The sequence below is a fragment of the Callithrix jacchus genome, chromosome X (assembly GCF_049354715.1).
Source record: "Callithrix jacchus isolate 240 chromosome X, calJac240_pri, whole genome shotgun sequence".
Lineage (NCBI taxonomy): Eukaryota > Metazoa > Chordata > Mammalia > Primates > Cebidae > Callithrix > Callithrix jacchus.
In genome coordinates, this window is record NC_133524.1 from 19815939 (window position 1) to 19834549 (window position 18611).

Sequence of the window (18611 nt, forward strand, 5' to 3'; positions counted from 1 at the left end):
AATATGTACAGTCACATTGCTGTGGTGTTTAATAATTTGAAATCATTCTCTGTGGGGTTATGCCAATTACTTGATATGTCATTAAATTGATACGTCATTAAGTTGTATTTCTTTTCTTTTTTTTTTTTTTGAGACGAAGTCTCCCTCTGTTACCCAGGCTGGAGTGCAATGGCATGATCTCGGCTCACTGCAACCTCCACTTCCTGGGTTCAAGCAATTCTCCTGTCTCAGCCTCCTGAGCAGCTGGGATTACAGGCATGCATCACCACACCTGGCTAATTTTTGTATTTTTAGTAGAGATGGGTTTTTACCATGTTGGCCAGGCTGGTCTCAAACTCCTGACTTCAAGGGATCCACCCACCTCAGCCTCCCAAAGTGCTAGAATTACAGGCATGAGCCACTGCGCCTGGACCCAAATTCTTTCTCTAGCTATCCTGAGAGCTGGCCACGCTTTGAACTTCTGCTTTGAATACTTTCAGTGACACTGGAAAAGAATTATCTCAGGGGACCATTCTCGTTGTTAGAAAATCCATTGTTATACTGAAAGTATTACACACACACACACACACACACACACACAGGCTCTTCCTCCTGGAATATGACTGACCTGAAAACGTGTGAAGACACATCCCATCTTCTCTGGTTTTACTGTTCATCTAATTTTCTGGTCTCCTCCTGGCAGGAGGACTGTATTTTATCTTGTGGAACTCTGGTCCGTGGAAATTGAGAGGAACTCACATGTGTGTCACTTCTGGGCAGAAGCTTTGAGAGCCGGTTTAAATGATCCCCTTTCCCTTCATCATGAGACAAGCTAAGTTCCAGAGGGTTGCCAAACTATGAGGGACCTGTGTTATGGGCAAGATGGCTTGTGTTACTTCAAATCCTTGAAGTGCCTGAAATTTGGAGGTCAGTTGTTGCCATAACATAACCGAGCCCATTCTAGTTAATCTGTTTTCTTCCTAACTTCTTTAATCGTTCTTCATAAGTCACAGTCTCAGCCCCTGGCCATTCTGACCACTGTCCCGTGGATTCCACTCAGTTTAGTCATTATCCCGCTTGAAATGTGGAGCCTAAATCTAAACCCGGAACCCCAGGTGCAATCCCTCTAGGGCACAATAGAATGGGTTCCTGAGCCCTTTGATCCTCTGAATAGACCCTCTCCTTGCTTTGGTGTTTGTCTGTGTGTGTGCTTTTATCCGTTGAGCCACTCTGTTGACTCGCAGTGAGCCTGTGAACCAATAACTAGAGAAGTTAGTGACCTTTCGACATATATCGGGAAACTGATTTTTTGATCCGCGTTCAAGTAGACAGGGCAGAATTTTCGAACCGCTACGTGATCTTTTAAAGACAAGTTAGTGGTAGACCATTTACAGAAACTAGGTGTTTTGTCTTTTGGCTTCGAGCACGTTGCTAATCTTCTTCATCTCGTGTAGTGAGCAAAGGCTGCGCAGCTGCAGCACCGGTAGGACTAGGCGCTCGGTAGGACGGGGCCTGGACTACCGGGGTCCCCGCCAGTCTGCAGGGCGGAATCTAGGAAACATCCTTTTCCGCGGCGCCCTGGAGGAGGGGCCCCACTTTCCCACGCAGGCGCTCTCAGGCCCCCGCCTCCTCACCCGCCCGCCGCGTGGCGACGGAGAGCCCGCAGCCCTCCGCCTCTGGCGCCGATACCCAATGTGCAGCCGCAGTCCTTTCGCAGGGGCGGGGCACTCCCCGGACGCCGTTCTGGTTGGCCAGCGGCCCGGCGCAGCGCATGACTTCATTACGACTCGGTTACGCCGCGCTCCGATTGAGGCGTGGCATTTGCTGGGGCGCCTGAAGGAGACTTGGGGGCACCCGAGTAGTGCCTCTTGGGCTGTTAGGAGTTGCCACTGTCTGCTTCATGAGGAAGATGCTCGCCGCAGTCTCCCGCGTGTTGTCTGGTGCTTCCCAGAAGCCGGTGAGACCTCCCAGGCGGGCCGGGGTGGGGCGCGAGCGGGGCCGGAGCGGGGGCCGGGCCACCCAGCGCGGGGTGGAAGGCTGTAGGGGAGCCGGGGAGCCTTTACTTTGCCTCCACGCCCTGCATTCCGTTCCTGGCCCCAGGGGAAGCGGCGCGGACAGGGATCCCGCCAAGGTCCGTGTGGACTTCCCCCTTCCGACTCCCCCCTTCCGCTCCCGGACCCAGCTGTGCGCCGGGCGAAGTCGGTGTGCTGTGTGCTGAAGAGGTGCCTTTTGGTTGACAGGACACGGAAAGAGGGGCCTCGGCCTCCTTCGAGTCTCCAGTTAACCCCAGTCATTTCACATCTTCCTTACTTAATTTCTCTTGACGGAGAGGCTTTGTAATAAATAGCGTACAATCTGGAGACCGGGTGGCTCCGTTCAAACAGCACCCTCACCATTGACCAGCCCTGTGACCTTGAGCAAGTTTTTAAAGGTCCCGGGGATCCTGTTTCCTAAAATGTTTGCTCTAGGTGGAGTTAATCTCTAAGTGGAGATAAGAGTCGTCTTTGAAATGTTATCAGTTAACTCTAAAATGGAGAGATAATAGAGTCCCCACCTCTTGGGGTTGTCTTGAGGATTCAACGAGTGACACGTGCGGAAACGGTTCCAACTAGCACCTGGCACATAGTCGATAGCAGGTGTGTTGAATGGTGTTATTTATTGAGTGCCCAGTTCGGTATACATGTCTTGAACACCTGTGCTCAGTTGGGAGGCGGGTTCACAGAGAGTCAGCCTCTTCGGAAACAAACTTCCTCCCCTTCTCTCTCAACATCTCAGCTTTTCTTGGCAGTGAGTTCAAGAGCGCTGAACCGGAACTCAGAGGACACTGCCCTCCCCTCACCTGCAAAGTCTTGGGGTACAAGTAGCTAAAGCAAACAGCAACGATGCTTGAGGGGTGGGGGTTACAGTTAGGGATATTTCATGGCTTAAGCATTTAGAGGTGCCTAACACCTAAGCTTCTAGCATTCTGACCCGTAGGCACAGTGAGGTCGTGTTAATCGGTGTAACTGCAGCACTCTTGATTCTGGCCCTGGTAATTCCCCCCAGGACTTGATGTCTATGACATGGCCATGTGTGGCTCATGCCTGTAATCCCAGCACTTCGGGAGGCCGAGGTGGGCGGATCACCTGAGGTCAGGAGTTCGGGACCAGCCTGGCCAAGGTGATGAAACCCTGTCTCTACTAAAAATACAAAAATTAGCTGGGCGTGATGGCAGGCCCTGGTAATCCCAGCTACTCTGGAGGCTGAGGCAGGAGAATCGTTTGAACCCGGGAGGCAGAGACTGCAGTGATCTGATATCAGGCCATTGCACTCCAGCCTGGGCAACAGGAGCAAGACTCTTTCTTTAGAAAAAAAAAAAAAAAAAAGGTTGGGGAGGATGTCATTCCCTTTAGGGGTATCTGTGAGTAGAGGGCTGTGCTGGTAGGCAGGGGCTCAGAAGCACCCTTCCCTTAGGCACCTGATGTAGGTTGTTTCTTCTGCAAGTCAGGTTTTCTGTATCAATCTGCAGGATTCTTCCCCCTCCTCCACCTTACAGAAGGAATAAAATAGAGTTCCAGATATGAAGTCACTTGAGAAAGTGCCCAGGTATCTTTCCACTTGGTGGTGTAAACTCTTCAGATAATTAGAAGTTTTCTGTGTCACTGTACTTGTCATGGTCTAATTAATTAGGAACCATTCCCGAAGCTTCTAAGGGTAGTACTAAGTTTCACCTGGATCTTTTTAAAGGGTGGAATAATAAACTCTAACCTGTTGACTCTTTGTATTTTGTAATTCTTCATACATGTGGATGTCTTTTTACTTAACTATAACACAAAATAGATCAAGGTTTTAATTTTCTATACTTTATAAGACATTTTGCATATAAGCCTTTGCCCAAAGTCCAGACAGTACACGATGAGCAGTGGCTCACCCAAATTAGGCAGACTTACTGGAGTCCTGCCATCTGTGTGATACTCCGTGAAGGGACGGACCAGAGAAGGGGAGGCAGCTGGTCTGATGGCTGTGACACAAGTTACAGCCTTAACCTCCCAAGACACCGTGTGTTTTTTCCTTTTTTGTTTTTTATTCTCCCTGGTGTCTGTTTTGTTTGAGACAGGTCTCCGTCACTCAGGCTAGAGTGCAGTGGCTTGATGACAGCTCACTACAGCCTCAGCCTGCTAGGCTCAAGTGATCCTCCTACCTTAGCCTCCCGAGTAGTTGGGAACACAGGCATGCACCACCACGCCTAGCCATTTAAAAAAAAAAAAATTTTTAATAGAGCCATGGTCTCGCTCTGTTGTCCAGTCTGGTGTCCAACTCCAGGCTCAAGCAGTCCTCCCACTTCGGCCTCCCAAAGTGCTGGGATTACTCTCACTCTCTAAAAGGCAGGCAGGGAGATTTATCTCAGGCTTAAAGATTGCCATTGTCTCATCAAAGAGTGTCTGGTGTGAAACTTTGAAATGAATTACAAGATTGTGTTTTCATTTTTGAATAAGGTTTATCATTTTCAAAATTCTTATTTTGTGGATGAAGACAGAATTGCATTTTAAAATGTTGTTCTTTTATTGTTTGCATTTCTGTATGACACCTTTTGTGAAATCTTTACTATCAGTGTTCTTTTGACTTTATAAGTGGTAGGTAAGAGTTCTAATTTACACTGTGTTGGAATCTGGAATTTTTGAAAGATTTTTCCTCTTTCACACGAATGGGTCCTATTTAGAAGTTAAAGTTTTACTTTTTTTATTTAATTTTTTTTTTTAGGGCAGAGTGCAGTGGTACAATCATAGTTCACTGTACCTTCAGGTGTGCGCCACCACACCTGGCTAATTTTGTAATTTTTATTTTTGTAGAGATGACAGTCTCACTATGTTGCCCAGGCTGGCTTTGAACTCCTGGCCTCAAGTGATCCTCCCACCGTGCTGGGGATTACAGGTATGAGCCACAATGCCCAGCCTAGTTTTTATTTTATTTTTTAATTTCAATGGGTTGTTCGTGGTCTCTGTCAGAGAGGAATCCCATTTAACAGAGAATCTTTTTATGGCTCTCCAGGGAAAATAAATGGCAAAATTATCTTTTCAACAAGCTCTCACTCAGAAATTACAATATACTTGCACTTCTGACAGGACTTTTAGCTTCTTTAACTTCGCTGCTTTCACTCATCTCAGTGGTTCTTATTTTTGAGATACACGATACTGAAGCAAGGGGAGAACTATCTGAGTAGCTTTCTGGCAGTCCTAATCTTTGCAGGCACAAGATTACAGGCACGTGCACCGGCCCCTCTTGCTCCTCGTTGTATAGCATTATCTTACCTCATTGTTTCAACTCTGGGATTGAGAAAGAAGTTACCTTTTCCCTGTTACTGTTAGCTGGCTGGTTTGGACTCCTGCCTTCCAAAAACTGCAGTTTCTGTAGGTGTATTTGGAAATTTATTTCACAATACAGTAACAATTTCTGACCTCACAAAATAATTTATTAACTGCCAAGAACAGTCTGTTTGATGATTGCCAGGCGTAACCATTCATTTGCTATTTCACCCTGTCTCAGCTTGACTTCTCAAATACACTTTTTCTGAGATATGTTGGGGAACTGTCTCTACCTCTAAGTTAATGGAAACACTGATTCCTAGTATTTGAACTGTTTTCCTCCAGCAGTGTCATAGTCTGTGTTTGTCGGCTTTGTCCCATGATGGTCTATTGAGGGGTGAAGAGATGCGTAATTAGCTTTCTGCCTGTTGGCTTGTACACTCCAGGATAAACTTGGCAGATCAGTCTTAACTCTTCTCACCAAGATCCAGTCCAGTGCTGGACTAGGTAAGGTATGAACACGTCAGATGTGCTTTTTATGGAGAAGTCATCTTGGTTTACATGTCAGTGTGAGTGTGTGGCAGAACGGGGCTAAAATAATATGATAATACTAACTGGATACATTTTGTGGTCTAACCTAAACCTGAGCCATTGCATAGAAGACTTGCTGTGAGCAGGTTTGCTCAATTGTAAAACCGGAAAGGAATCATTTCTCGCTTCCCCCCAAAGCTTTTTACCTCCAAACAGTGATAGCCACCCAAACATCAAAAGAACGTTTCTTTCCACTGGGGCTTCAAGAGGAGCCTACCCAAGATTTAGACTGTTTAAATTGTAAATTATAAAACAGCTGCCTCAAGCCCATTATGTTTAAGTCAAGAGGGCTAAGTGTTCTTTTACCTCGTCTCCCTAATGTGTTTATCTCAGACTTCGACCAATTTAAAGTATTTTTTCTTGCAGATCCAATTTGATAGAAGAGTGAAGTTTGCCTGGAGTGGGGATTAAATCATGGTTTTATTTGAAGTATAATTTCAGCTTGCTTAAAATGAACAGTACCGGGTTATGACTAAGAATAGCATAAACAGGCCGGGCACGGCGGCTCACGCTTGTAATCCCAGCCGTTTGGGAGGCCGAGGCAGGTGGATCACCAGGTCAGGAGTTTAGGACCCGCCTGGCCAGCATGATGAAACCCCGTCACTACTAAAAATACAAAAATTAGGCTGGGCGCGGTGACTCAAGCCTGTAATCCCAGCACTTTGGGAGGCTGAGGCAGGAGAATCATTTGAACCCGGGAGGCAGAGGTTGCAGTGAGCCGAGATAGTGCCACTGCACTCCAGCCTGGATGACAAAAGCAAAACTCGATCTCAAAAAAGAATGGCAAAAAACAAACTCAGCTCACAGATGACCTAGTCTCTTTAGCCACTAATTTCATTATATTCTCACTATAATTTCTTTGACAACAAAGGATGGGTTTGGTTTTTGCCCCTTTCTCTTTGCACTGCTTGCCTTCAGATGGCGGTATGATGGTGTTTCATTGGCCAAAGCATGGATTCATTTTGGAGGACAAGGAGGATGCAGGCACAGTGCACAGAGTGAGAGAGAAGTCCATGCATATGCTGGGGCTTATTAACTTTCCTTAATTTCATCCTGGTAACTGATGAATAGTAATTGTACTTTCCAAAATTGCTGACAATTAAAAAGTACTGATTTGCTTGTATATTTTTGTCTTTCCAGGCAAGCAGAGTGCTGGTAGCATCCCGTAATTTTGCAAATGATGCTACATTTGAAATTAAGGTAAGAAGTGTTTTACTTCGTTAATAATTTTTTCTGATACACAGCTTTACCTTTAGAATAGAACATTTTGATGTTCATGCTGAGCCATCATTTTCTTAACGTTCCAGGATCAAAGGTTCAGAGAAGTGTCACAAAAACTAGAATTTATTATTAGTGGCTTGCTCGTGTTCTGTGGGGTGAAGGGGGAGAAGCTAAAAAATAAAAATAAAAATAAAAGCTTATTCTAAAGTTTAGAATGTAACTCAGTGAGATATTTGAATAAGAAGAGTCTTAGTTGTTTCTTTGAAGGTTCTTTCAACCTGTAACTTAGTTGGCTTTTAGGGGCTTTCAGTGAAAATCATCTTAGAAAGATTTCCTTCCCCTCAAGCCCCATCTCATTGCACAGTGAGGTGTACCGATTGAAGGAACAGAGGCAATATGAAGCATCACTAATGTGCTCCTTTGCAGCTTTTCAAGTTCAATATTATTTGCAATGGAGTTAGGCCTCAGAGTGGTCAACAGTGTTTGCAGTGTAGTATGTGGAGGATAGTAACCACCTTACTCCCTTGCAGAAATGTGACCTTCACCGGCTGGAAGAAGGCCCTCCTGTCACAACAGTGCTCACCAGGGAGGATGGGCTCAAATACTACAGGATGATGCAGACTGTGCGCCGAATGGAGTTAAAAGCAGACCAGCTGTATAAACAGAAAATTATTCGCGGTTTCTGTCACCTGTGTGATGGTCAGGTGGGTGGCAGGTTTGTGATAGAGCTGTGTTATTTAGGTGTTGAAGTATGGCTTGTACTTACTGGGCTTTACCCTGCCTTAGGTGTCGAAAGCATTTGAGGCTGGTCATGTAATTTTCTTTTATTTATTTATACTGTTGAGACAGTCCCTGTCTGTCGCCCAGGCTGGAGTACAGTGGTACGATCTTGGCTCACTGCAGCCTCTGCCCCCTGGGCTCAAGCAGTCCTCTCACCTCAGTCTCCTGAGTAGCTGGGACCACAGGTACACGCCACCTCACCCAGCTAATTTTTGTGTTTTTTTTTTTTTAGAGACGGGGTCCCACTATGTTGCCCAGGCTGGTCTTAAACTCCTGGACTCAACCAGTCTGCCCACCTTAGCCTCCCAATGTGCAGGGATTATAGGGGTGAGCCACTGTGCCTGGCTGAAGCCAGTATCTTAGAATGAAAGGTAGAACGCCAAAACCCACTATGAAGCTTAGGCTATAAACCATTCATTCACACATAACATTGCCAGTGTATATACCTGTTCTTAGGGTTTTACTGTTGTAAAACCTCTGGCATTGTGATCATCCTGTACTCTATACAATTTGGGGAGAAAGGATTCGTTTGTTTGTTTTTTGTTTCGTGGGTTTAGGTCAAGGGTTATAGAATCAAATGCCTTCAAGGGCCAGCCAGGTAGAATAAATCGGTGAATAAGGCTAGGTGTACATGACAAAGAATGGTGACAGGGACTCGTGCTGAACTGGGGCCGGCATTCCCTACCCAGAGGAACGCCATGACTTGGTTCCAGCCGATTGGCGCCGTGTGGAGGTCATGGGTCATGCTTCCTGTTTTTCACGACTCCAAGAGAAGGCGGAAGTCTGGATTTTCATGTAACATTCCCCAGTGTTTTAATGTTGACATCTGATGTAGAATTTTTCTTTTAAGTCATACAGGAGAAAGGAAGTGGCACATGTATGGTCATTAATGACAATTCTACTAGCCCAAATATTTCACTGCTGTCTAGGAAATGTTTTTCTTCAGAACACGTATTGTATGGCCTCATGGTTTCTCCTTCCTCTAACCAGGAAGCTTGCTGTGTGGGCCTGGAAGCCGGCATAAACCCCACAGACCATCTCATCACAGCCTACCGGGCTCATGGCTTTACCTTCACCCGGGGCCTTTCTGTCCGAGAAATTCTCGCAGAGCTAACAGGTTTGCTGTTGATTTGCAGAAAGGGGATATGAGTAGATGAGGTTTTAAAATATTTTCCATTACAATGCTGACTGTTATGAGTTAATATTTGTTAAAAGTTTTAAGTTTCTTTTTTAATTCGCCTTTGGTGCTCTGTTACTTCCGTTGTGCTCCTGAGTTAAATGACCATTTTTGAAGTCCTCTGGCCCCTCAGGTAAAAGTTTAAAAAAGATTAGTGCTATGAAATCACAGTAGGTTTGGTTATCATTCAAGCATGCCAACAGAAGTTTAGCAATCATAGAAAGTAAGTTGGGTTGAGGCACTCCATGGTATGCGATGTAAATTCTAGAAATTTTCATATTCCCCTTTTTGTTTCGTTTTGGTTTCTTTTTTGAGACTGAGTCTCACTCTGTTGCTCAGGCTGGAGTGCAGTGGTGTGATCTTGGTTCACTGCAACCTCTGCCTCCCTGGTTCAAGTGATTCTCGTGCCTCAGTCTCCCAAGTAGCTGGGACTACAGCTGTATGCCACCACGCCTGGCTAATTTTTATATTTCTGGTAAAGACAGGGTTTCACCATGTTGGCCAGGCTGGTCTTGAACTCCTGACCTCAAGTGATCTACCCGCCTCGCCCCCCCAAAGTGCTGGGATTACAGGTATGAGCCACCGTGCCCCACCTGTTTTATTGTTTTTGAGACAGAGTCTTGCTCTGTCTCCCAGGCTGGAGTGCAGTGGCCTGCTTCGCCTCCCAAAGTGCTAGGATTAAGGCATGAGCCACTGCACCCAGCCCTCCTTGACTCTTTTTGTTTGTTTGTTTGTTTTGGAGACAGTTTTGCTCTTTCACCCAGGCTGGAGTGAAGTGGTGTGATCTCAGCTCACTGCAACCTCCACCCCCTGGGTTCAAGCGATTCTCCTCCCTCAGCCTCCCAAGTAGCTGGGATTATAGGTGCCCACCACCACACCTGGCTAATTTTTGTATTTTTAGTAGAGACCAGGTTTCACTGTGTTGGCCAGGCTGGTCTCAAATTCCCGACCTCAGGTGATCCACCCACTTCAGCCTCCCAAAGTGCTGGGATTATAGGCGTGGGCCCCTGTGCCCAGCCCTCCTTGACTATTTAAGTATGGTTGTCCCTCCATATATCCAGGGGATTGGTTCTAGGACCTTCAAGTATACCAAAATCCTCAAATACTCAAGTCCGGAAGTCAGCCTTCCATGTCTTCAGGTTTGCATCCTGAGAATATTGTATTTTTGATCCACGTGCAGCTAAAAAAAAAAATCTGTGTATAAGTGTACAGATGCAGCTCAAACCCTGTTCAAGGACCGAATATATTTAGTGTACCAGTATAGGAGAGGTCCTAAGATGATTGTAACTGGCCAGAAAAACAAGTCCAGCGCACCATCTGGACTTTTGCTAACATCTAAAGGTAACTCGGTGATTAGAGAGTAGGAAAAGCTGGAAAGGTTGAAGCACATGGAACCAGTGGAAGGACAAGGAGAAACATGTGTTTGGCTGGTGGGACAGGTACTTAGACCACTGAATTGGCCTCTGAGTTCTAATGGTGGAGCCTCAGAGTACATACTTGGGGTGCGGTTGGGTTTGCTTCGTAGATTTGGTTTGTGTTGCACATGTGTATGTTCTGCCATTTCCAGGACGAAAAGGAGGTTGTGCTAAAGGGAAAGGAGGATCGATGCACATGTATGCCAAGAACTTCTACGGGGGTAATGGCATCGTGGGAGCACAGGTAGTCAAGGATGGGGGTTGTGTGCTTCCTTAGATTTGGCCCTGGCTTTTGTCGTCAGAAACTTTCCCAGCCCCAGACAACTTTTCCCTGAAGTAGCACAGCCTTGTGCTGCTCAGTGACGCTTTGGTCAGTGTCACGTATACGATGGTAGTCCATGAGAGTCTAATGGAGCTGAAAACTTCCTGTCACCTAGTGATGTTGTAGTGGCACAGCAGATTACCTTTTCTACGTTTAGGTACACAAATATTTTGCCCGCAGGATTCAGTACAGTCATGCTGTGCAGGGTTGCAGCCTAGGTGTGCAGTAGGCTGTACCATCTAGGTTTGTGCAAGTACAGTAAGGTGTTCACACGACAAAATCGCCTAGTGATGTAATTCTGACTATATCCCTGTTTTTAAGCAATGCATGACTGTATTTTGGGGGCTTGGTTTGCCTTTAAAGATCTAGTGCTTCATAGCCCACCATCTGAGAGAGAAATAGACTTGGATGGTGATTTATAATGTTTCCTTTGAGGTGTTTGCTGTTTTCTAAGTAAGCAGGAGCCTCTAGCAGTGGAGCCATACCTTCCCCTTCTTATTTCTATTTCAGTACATTCATTGGTTTATCTTGTCAACTTCATTATGGAGTCCTTGTTCTCATCAGTTAGTGAATGATGAAGAATTAACAGCACAAAATTATATCCAGACTTTTTTTTATTTTCTAACATACTGAGATTCTATTATTTGTTTTCTGGGTTTTTTTTGTTTTTGTTTTTGTTTTTGTTTTTTAAAAGGAGTCTCGCTCTATCACCAGGCTGGAGTGCAGTGGTGTGATCTTGGCTCACCGCAACCTCCGCCTCCCAGGCTCAAGTGATTCTCCTGCCTCAGCTTCCCAAGTAGCTGAGATTACAGGCATGCGCCACCATGCCCAGCTAATTTTTGTATTTTTAGTACAAATGGGGTTTCACCATGTTGGCCAGGATGGTCTCGATCTCTTGACCTCGTGATCCACCCGCCTTGGCCTCCCAAAGTGCTGGGACCGTGCCTGGCCAAGTTTTATATTTTAACTCTTGAATGCAGAAATGTTACTGCTTACTGGTTAAAATAGAACATAGTATTTATGTATTAATTTACTGGTTCTTCGAAAATAATGAGGGTGGGATAAGCAGAGAGATGGATTTGGAAGGAGAGTTTGTAGCAGCAGTGTAATTTCTGTGCCAGATTCTGGCCAGGAGTTAAAATTCAGGGCATTTATATCCCCTCATGGATTTTTGTGGTTCCTTTCTCGGTTGTCCTTCATGTTAGGTGCCCCTGGGTGCTGGGATTGCTCTAGCCTGTAAGTATAATGGAAAAGATGAGGTCTGCCTGACTTTATATGGTGATGGCGCTGCTAATCAGGTAATTATGTCTCTTAACTTCCCAATAACAATTTTATTTTCAAAGTGTTTAATATTCACAGTTGAGTTCCTAAAGTAGTAGTGTATTGCTTATTAGGTGAAATAGCAATTACTATGGCTAACTCAAATTTGGTTGATTTATGGCCAGATTAGAAATTGACCTCTTAGTGCTGTTTCACAAGAGCCTTATGGGGGTGCATTCCTGTGAAGGAGCTCGCCTTTGCTCTACATCGGTGCTTGGTAAAGGCCCTCCCCCGAACCTATTACAAAACAATACAGACCCATTCTTTAGGATGCCAGAGCAGGCAGTGTCAAATTCAGATAATAGTGTCTGAGTCGTAACTCAGTTTCTGTGCTTCTCTTGTTACCGAGTAATCCCTAGTCTGCGACCGGCACTCTGTGAAGCCCTGTCCTAAAGGCCTATTCTCAGGTGCTGGTTCACTCTGGCTATCCAGTAGGCCTGATAGATTTCTAATAAAGTATAAAACTAGGTAGCCACACGTTTTTGCATATTGATCTTTTTTCCAGTGTGTTCCTTACTGCTAGCACGGCCCCAAAGAAACAAGTGGTAGTATTTGGTTATTCACCTCCCTTAGCTGCAAGAATGTGATGCCTGCTGCTTCTCCTCCACCCTGCACCCCGCTTTCCCTCACCACCCAAAGATCAGTTTTAGAAGAGGCGGCTCTCTGTGCTTGATGAAAGCCTTCTGTACCAGGCAGAGCAGCAGCTGTTACAGATGATGAAGCCTAGAGAAGGAAGCTGAATGAAACCCCTTTTCATAACTACTTCCAGGGCCAGATCTTCGAAGCTTACAACATGGCAGCTCTGTGGAAATTACCTTGTATTTTCATCTGTGAAAATAACCGCTATGGAATGGGAACATCTGTTGAGAGAGCAGCAGCCAGCACTGATTACTACAAGAGAGGGGATTTCATTCCTGGGTTGAGAGTAAGGACACCCGTGGTGGGGATGGGGCCCGCGGTATGCCCTTGTGCAGAGCCTTACCGATCTTAGAAGCATTGAAGAGTTTGATTCTCATGCATGAGCAGGCCATGTGAAAGTAAAGTGGTTTGGGGCAGCTGGATTCAGGCTTTGCCTCTCCCATGTTTATTCACAGGTGGATGGAATGGATATCCTGTGTGTCCGAGAGGCGACAAGGTTTGCCGCTGCCTATTGTAGATCTGGGAAGGTAAGGCTCTAAAGGCCTCTGCGCTAATGACATCTTTAGAAGTTCAAAGACTGCCTCCCATGTGTCTGTTGAAGCTGTTAGGGAGTAGCTGCTAATTGAGGTGCATGAGCTGGAAGGCGAGTGAAGAGAGCAGGCTCCTGAGTAGCTCGGTCTTTAGCTCACCAGCTGGGAAGCCCACATTGCTCTCGTTTGGGGGAAATCTGTTCTGGTGCTTCCTCTGCTTTGGCCTCTGTCTTCTTCATGACAGCTACTTTGCCTTTTAGTTAGGTTAATTCTGTACCTCCTCCCCAACCCCCATTAATCATGAGCCCCTTGAAGGAGCAGATAAGGGATCTACACAGTGTCCAGCATAGAACGTCATGTTTACAATAGGCATTTAATGTGTGTGTCTTAGACACAGTAAATAGAATGACTGAAGCTTGTAATCTTAGTCTTGCTCAGTCCTAAGGATCTTTCCCTTCCAGTGTATGGCAGTGAGGGAGATGGGCCTGAAGAGAGGTTTCAGTTCCTTTTGCGCTAGTATAGGCTTAGTAGGTTTGGGTGTTCTCCCTAAATCAATGTTCCCCGGCCCAGAAACAAGGTTTCTGCAGTTTGTACTTCAGTGGCATACCATGTATGTTTGGACAGTGGTGCGTGTCAGATGTGGCCAGAATGATGGAAGAGACGGAGGCGAGGGTGGGAAGTGGAACATGAAACAAGCGCCAGTGAGTAGAATGAACTACAGCAGGACCGAGACCACGGCTTGGCAACACTGGGCTGAGCAGTCTATGTCAGGACTCTAAGGCTGGGAGTGCCAGGCCCTGACAGTGGGTTTTGACCCCACCTCTCCCAATTCTTGAAAAGAATCTGTGGAAGCCAGCCCTGGCTGGAGACATGGTGTTGACTTTCCCAGCCAGATAACCTTCACAATTCTGAGTTAGGTGTTAACTGTTTTGCCCATTTAACAGACAGGGAAATAGCCACAGAGCAGTTAAAGGTACAAGAGCTACTCTACCTTGGAGCCTGGATTGGAACCCAAGCACCTGGACTCTGAGCCAGCTCCCCACTCCCCCATTTTAACTGCTGCACCAAACCAACCAAGGATCCTCAATGCTTCCCCATCCCTCAGTGTTCAGAGCCATCTCCTGGAAGTGGGCTAGTGTCAAATGAGCAGGCCACTTGGTGATACAGAACCCAACTGGGCAGACTCCCAACAGAGCCTCGGGGTTTGGGGAGCAGAGGTTGTTGGTACCTGCCAACTTTGTTACACACTAGCAAGATCTGTGAAGTACAAGTGGCTGCCAGCCCCACAACACACCATGAGAAAGGAGCACAAGATGGAAATCTGCCTAGCCAGTATCAGGAGGCTCTAGCACACACTCGAAGCCTTTTTCTTTTTTGACAGGGTCTTGGGCAGTGGCATATTCACAGCTCACTGTGGCCTTAACTTTCCAGGGTTAGGTGATCTTCCCAAGTAGCTGGGACTACAGGTGCATGCCACCATGCCTGGCTAGTTTTTGTTTTTGTTTTTGTTTTTTTTAAGAGATGGGGTTTTGCTATGTTGTCCAGGATGGTCTTGAAGTCCTGGGCTCAAGTAATCCTCCTGCCTCAGCCTCCCAAAGTGCTGGGATTACAGGCATGAGCCACCATACCTGGCCTTTTTGATCCAAAACAAGCTATTGCCAGATTGCCTTACTAAAAATAAGATGAAATATATCATCAATACATGCTAGAAATGAGAACAAATAATCAGTCAACAAATAAGAAATTCGTGACAACTCAGATCTGATAAAAATACACTGGACACTTAATAAAGGGCCTGTGTTTGAGGCCGTGGATCGTCGGGCTGCTGTTCCCATCATCATTCCTAACTGCCTTCCGGTTCTGTTTTAGGGGCCCATCCTGATGGAACTGCAGACTTATCGTTACCACGGACACAGCATGAGTGATCCTGGAGTCAGGTACACTCATGGGCAATGTGGTTTCCAGAGGTGGTGGGCTTTGAATGGTGTTACATGGCAAAAGGTACACATTTCAGCATTTGCTTTTGCAGCTACATACCAGTTCACTTCCTGTATGCAGTTAGCTTTGTTGGCATCAAGTTATCTGAAGTCTTAGTCTGAAAGCAGTGCCTCCTAAAAACAAAGCTTTCTAAAAATTCCTAGAGTGTGTAGTGTGTGAGCACAAGCAACGATTTTCAAAAGAGCATTGGAAATTGTTACATAAAACAGGGCTGATGGTAGGGTAGTATCTTTGGGGGCATTTAGCTTTTGTAGGTATTACCCCAAGTCCACAGATGGCATACCCCACCTGAAGAGAACGTCTGGCATAGAGCAAGGCTAACTGGGGGTTCAATCTGTTGAAATACATCAATCACTAGGAAGGTATGAATTTTACTTTTTGGCTTAGTAGCTGTGGCATGTAATTCTGGAATCCCAGGTGTGACACAGTTGAATAAAGAAGCCTTCATAGAGTGGACTTCTCAGGGAAAATCATGTGTAGAGTGTAGTATATGGAAAATGTACTTTGTGTAAATCTGTTGTTGAAAGTGGTAGAATCCTTTTATTGATGTAGTGATACTTCAAATGATGTAGGCAAAAATTCTACATCATAGAATTGGAAGACTTGGTATCCAAGGTTTTGCTGACTGTGCTGCTTTAGGGGGACTTACGGGAGAAAGGCAAGGCACATGGATTTCTTACTGGGCGGTCTGATGTCTCAAAGTCTGATTATCAGCACAAACTGTCTCTGCTGTCCCCACCCATGTAGTATGCTTGAGCCCAAATGGGTGGGACAAGAGACACTTCTTTAGACCCTTATGTCTAAATTAAAGCAGCAAGCACAAACTTGGCCCCTGTTGTCAGAATGCCAGAGAAGCCCTAGGACTTACCAGTGTATGGTTTTCTAGAAAAGACAGCAGTTCTTACAGAATGTTAAGCTGGGTTCTGGTGTTTTGAAAGTGTAACTCTGCCACTCCTATGGTGACAGAGGCATTAATGTGCCCCTTTGTTTTAGAAACACACTTCTATATCTCACCTCATTGGGACAGTCCAACCCAATATCCTATTTCTTCATGCTGTCCTTGCTCTCCTGGAGCTGTTCTTACTGATCAATTACTTTTTCCCTCCCCATAGTTACCGTACACGAGAAGAAATTCAGGAAGTAAGAAGCAAGAGTGACCCTATTATGCTTCTCAAGGACAGGATGGTGAACAGCAATCTTGCCAGTGTGGAAGAATTAAAGGTACACTCACTCATTTGTGGAGGTTTGAAGGTTGGCTTTTTTTTTTTTGCACCCCCCCCTTCCCCCCTAAAAAAGTTGCCACCCCTGGGTGGGCACAGACAGAGTTTGTGTGGGTTTCTCTAAGCCCAAAAAGTGATGTGCTGGGGCATAATGAATTCCAAAGTCCCTCAGGGTGGGCTTTCCTTCTAGTTTCCTCTCCTCCAAATTCTATTACTCTAGATTTTGGTGGACTGTGGACCACCTGAGTAAATGCTATCACTAATCACAGTGGCCAAGCCCCCCAAGTAGCATAGTTCTTTTTTTCCTAAGAGATTTTCCTTTGAATTTTTAATTCATAAAAAAGATACACCCTAGAAATCTATATTCCAGAATCTTCCAAGTTAGCAACTGTTAATGCTTGTAGTTAGAAAAGTTACACCAGCAACAGGTCCTCAGTAGAACTCTGGTTGGTACCTAAGCTGCTGTTCATTCAAAAAACCTTTCACACTTTTTAGGAAATTGATGTGGAAGTGAGGAAGGAAATTGAGGATGCTGCCCAGTTTGCCACAGCCGATCCTGAGCCGCCTTTGGAGGAGCTGGGCTACCACATCTACTCCAGTGACCCACCTTTCGAAGTCCGTGGTGCCAATCAGTGGATCAAGTTTAAGTCAGTCAGTTAAGGGGAGCAGAAGGTGAGCCTCTATACCTTCAGGGGCTACTAGACAGTGTTCAGTGTTCTCATCTTGGTTAAGGAGAAAACCCAGTCAGTCAGTCAATGACATGCTTGTAAACGTCCACTTCAGCTAGTAATTGCATGCAGTTTGTACATTGTTGCATTAAAAGATGTTATTGAGTGCTTAGTGTGAATATTATAAAAGATTATTTTTGACTTAGCATATTTGTTCAAAGTATACAACTATTTTAATTATGAAAAGGAAGAACAATTCCTAGTATGCCTGTGCCCCACCACCTTTTTGAGAGGAGACCATTATTGTGGGGCCCCTCACAGGCATACTTATGGTAACAGCCCAGGGCCTCTTGCTGCGTGCAGCAGCCTGTTCACACTGACCATCATTTCTCTTTAAGACACTATTTATTATAATCAGGCAGCAGGACAGGTCCATTTTAAAATAAGACTTTCCTAATCAAAGGCCACATAGTTTTCTGTACTTATACATTCAGTATAATATGAAGCTATTTTCTGTTCATAATAAACATTAAATACAAGGCACATTCGTATCAATGTTGTTTCTCAAATTTAAGTACCATAACAGTTCTGAAGCGAAGCAAGTCCCAGCTTCCATGTTAAACACCCCTTGTTTCACCATTCCAGCAAGTGCTAAAGGATGTACTTTTTTGTTTTTGAGATAGGGTCTCGCTCTGTTGCCCAGGCTGGAGTGCAGTGGTGTGATCAAGGCCCACTGCAGCCTCCACCTCCAGGGCTCAAGCGATCCTCCCACCTCAGCCTCCCAAGCAGCTGGGACCACAGGTGAATTTCCTAATATTCTGGGAGGTCAAAACCAGGGCTCACTGTTCTCACAATACACACAGCTCTATGTTTATAAATAATAGATTTCAAAAGAAACTCAGTATGGACAATATTTAAAACTTTAAGTTCCTGAATAATGGCATTTTTAAAATATGTAAACACGGCAGACTGCATCTATACATTAACAGAAGCTTTAACAAAACATGTAGTGTGGTGGCACACACTGCTCCCAGCTTAGCTGATGATCGGTATCAAGCCTCGTCTTTGGCTTCTGAGGCCTCCTGAGCCCTTCTGTACTGGGAAACCGCGCTCCAGAGCCTGCAGAGGAGACCACCCCTAGGAAACAAACAGCTGTCTTCAGAGTCAGAGCTTCAAGCCAACAGTGCTTAGAAATGCAGCCCCTAACTTACTTAAAAACATTCTCTTCACATATGGAGGAGACACTTGTGTCCCAGCAGTGTTAGGATATGGCCTTAGAGGTATGTACCTGCAGAGCCAGCTATTTCAAATGACGCAGGAACAAGAAGGCAGGCTACAGTTTACAGAAGGGGAGGGGTCCAGCATGTGGGCCCTCAAGCCGTGTGCCTCCCCCACTCCCAGCCAGGCATTAATGGCAGGAGATTGACTGGCCAGCTCCTCTGTCACCTGCCTACTTCTCCTGCGTGGTT

The 18611-nt window shown here is 45.5% G+C and overlaps 2 protein-coding genes across 2 annotated transcripts in view; one reads left to right on the forward strand and one right to left on the reverse strand.

Annotated features, from left to right (window-relative positions):
• Positions 1-1779: 1779 nt before the first annotated feature.
• On the forward strand, positions 1780-17685 carry PDHA1 (pyruvate dehydrogenase E1 subunit alpha 1). The gene is made up of 11 exons (XM_017968521.4): positions 1780-1936; positions 6993-7052; positions 7604-7777; positions 8844-8970; positions 10598-10689; positions 11973-12065; positions 12857-13012; positions 13182-13253; positions 15126-15193; positions 16367-16475; positions 16970-17685. The coding sequence occupies exons 1-11, from the start codon at positions 1880-1882 to the stop codon at positions 17132-17134; spliced, it is 1173 nt and encodes a 390-aa protein (XP_017824010.1). The 5' UTR covers positions 1780-1879; the 3' UTR covers positions 17135-17685.
• The window catches only part of MAP3K15 (mitogen-activated protein kinase kinase kinase 15), a 161240-nt gene continuing 160157 nt past the window's right edge, over positions 17529-18611 (reverse strand). Inside the window, exon 29 of the mRNA XM_078364229.1 lies at positions 17529-18279. Coding sequence (XP_078220355.1) covers positions 18195-18279 — 85 coding nt within the window. The 3' untranslated portion in view covers positions 17529-18194. The remainder of the gene's footprint in view (positions 18280-18611) is intronic.

Coding starts and splice junctions, on each gene's coding strand:
- PDHA1 (XM_017968521.4), top strand. CDS start 1,880: ATGAGGAAGATGCTCGCCGCAGTCTCCCGCGTGTTGTCTGGTGCTTCC. Junction 13,013..13,181: donor ATTTCATTCCTGGGTTGAGA/GTAAGGACACCC, acceptor GTTTATTCACAG/GTGGATGGAATGGATATCCT. Junction 13,254..15,125: donor CCTATTGTAGATCTGGGAAG/GTAAGGCTCTAA, acceptor GTTCTGTTTTAG/GGGCCCATCCTGATGGAACT.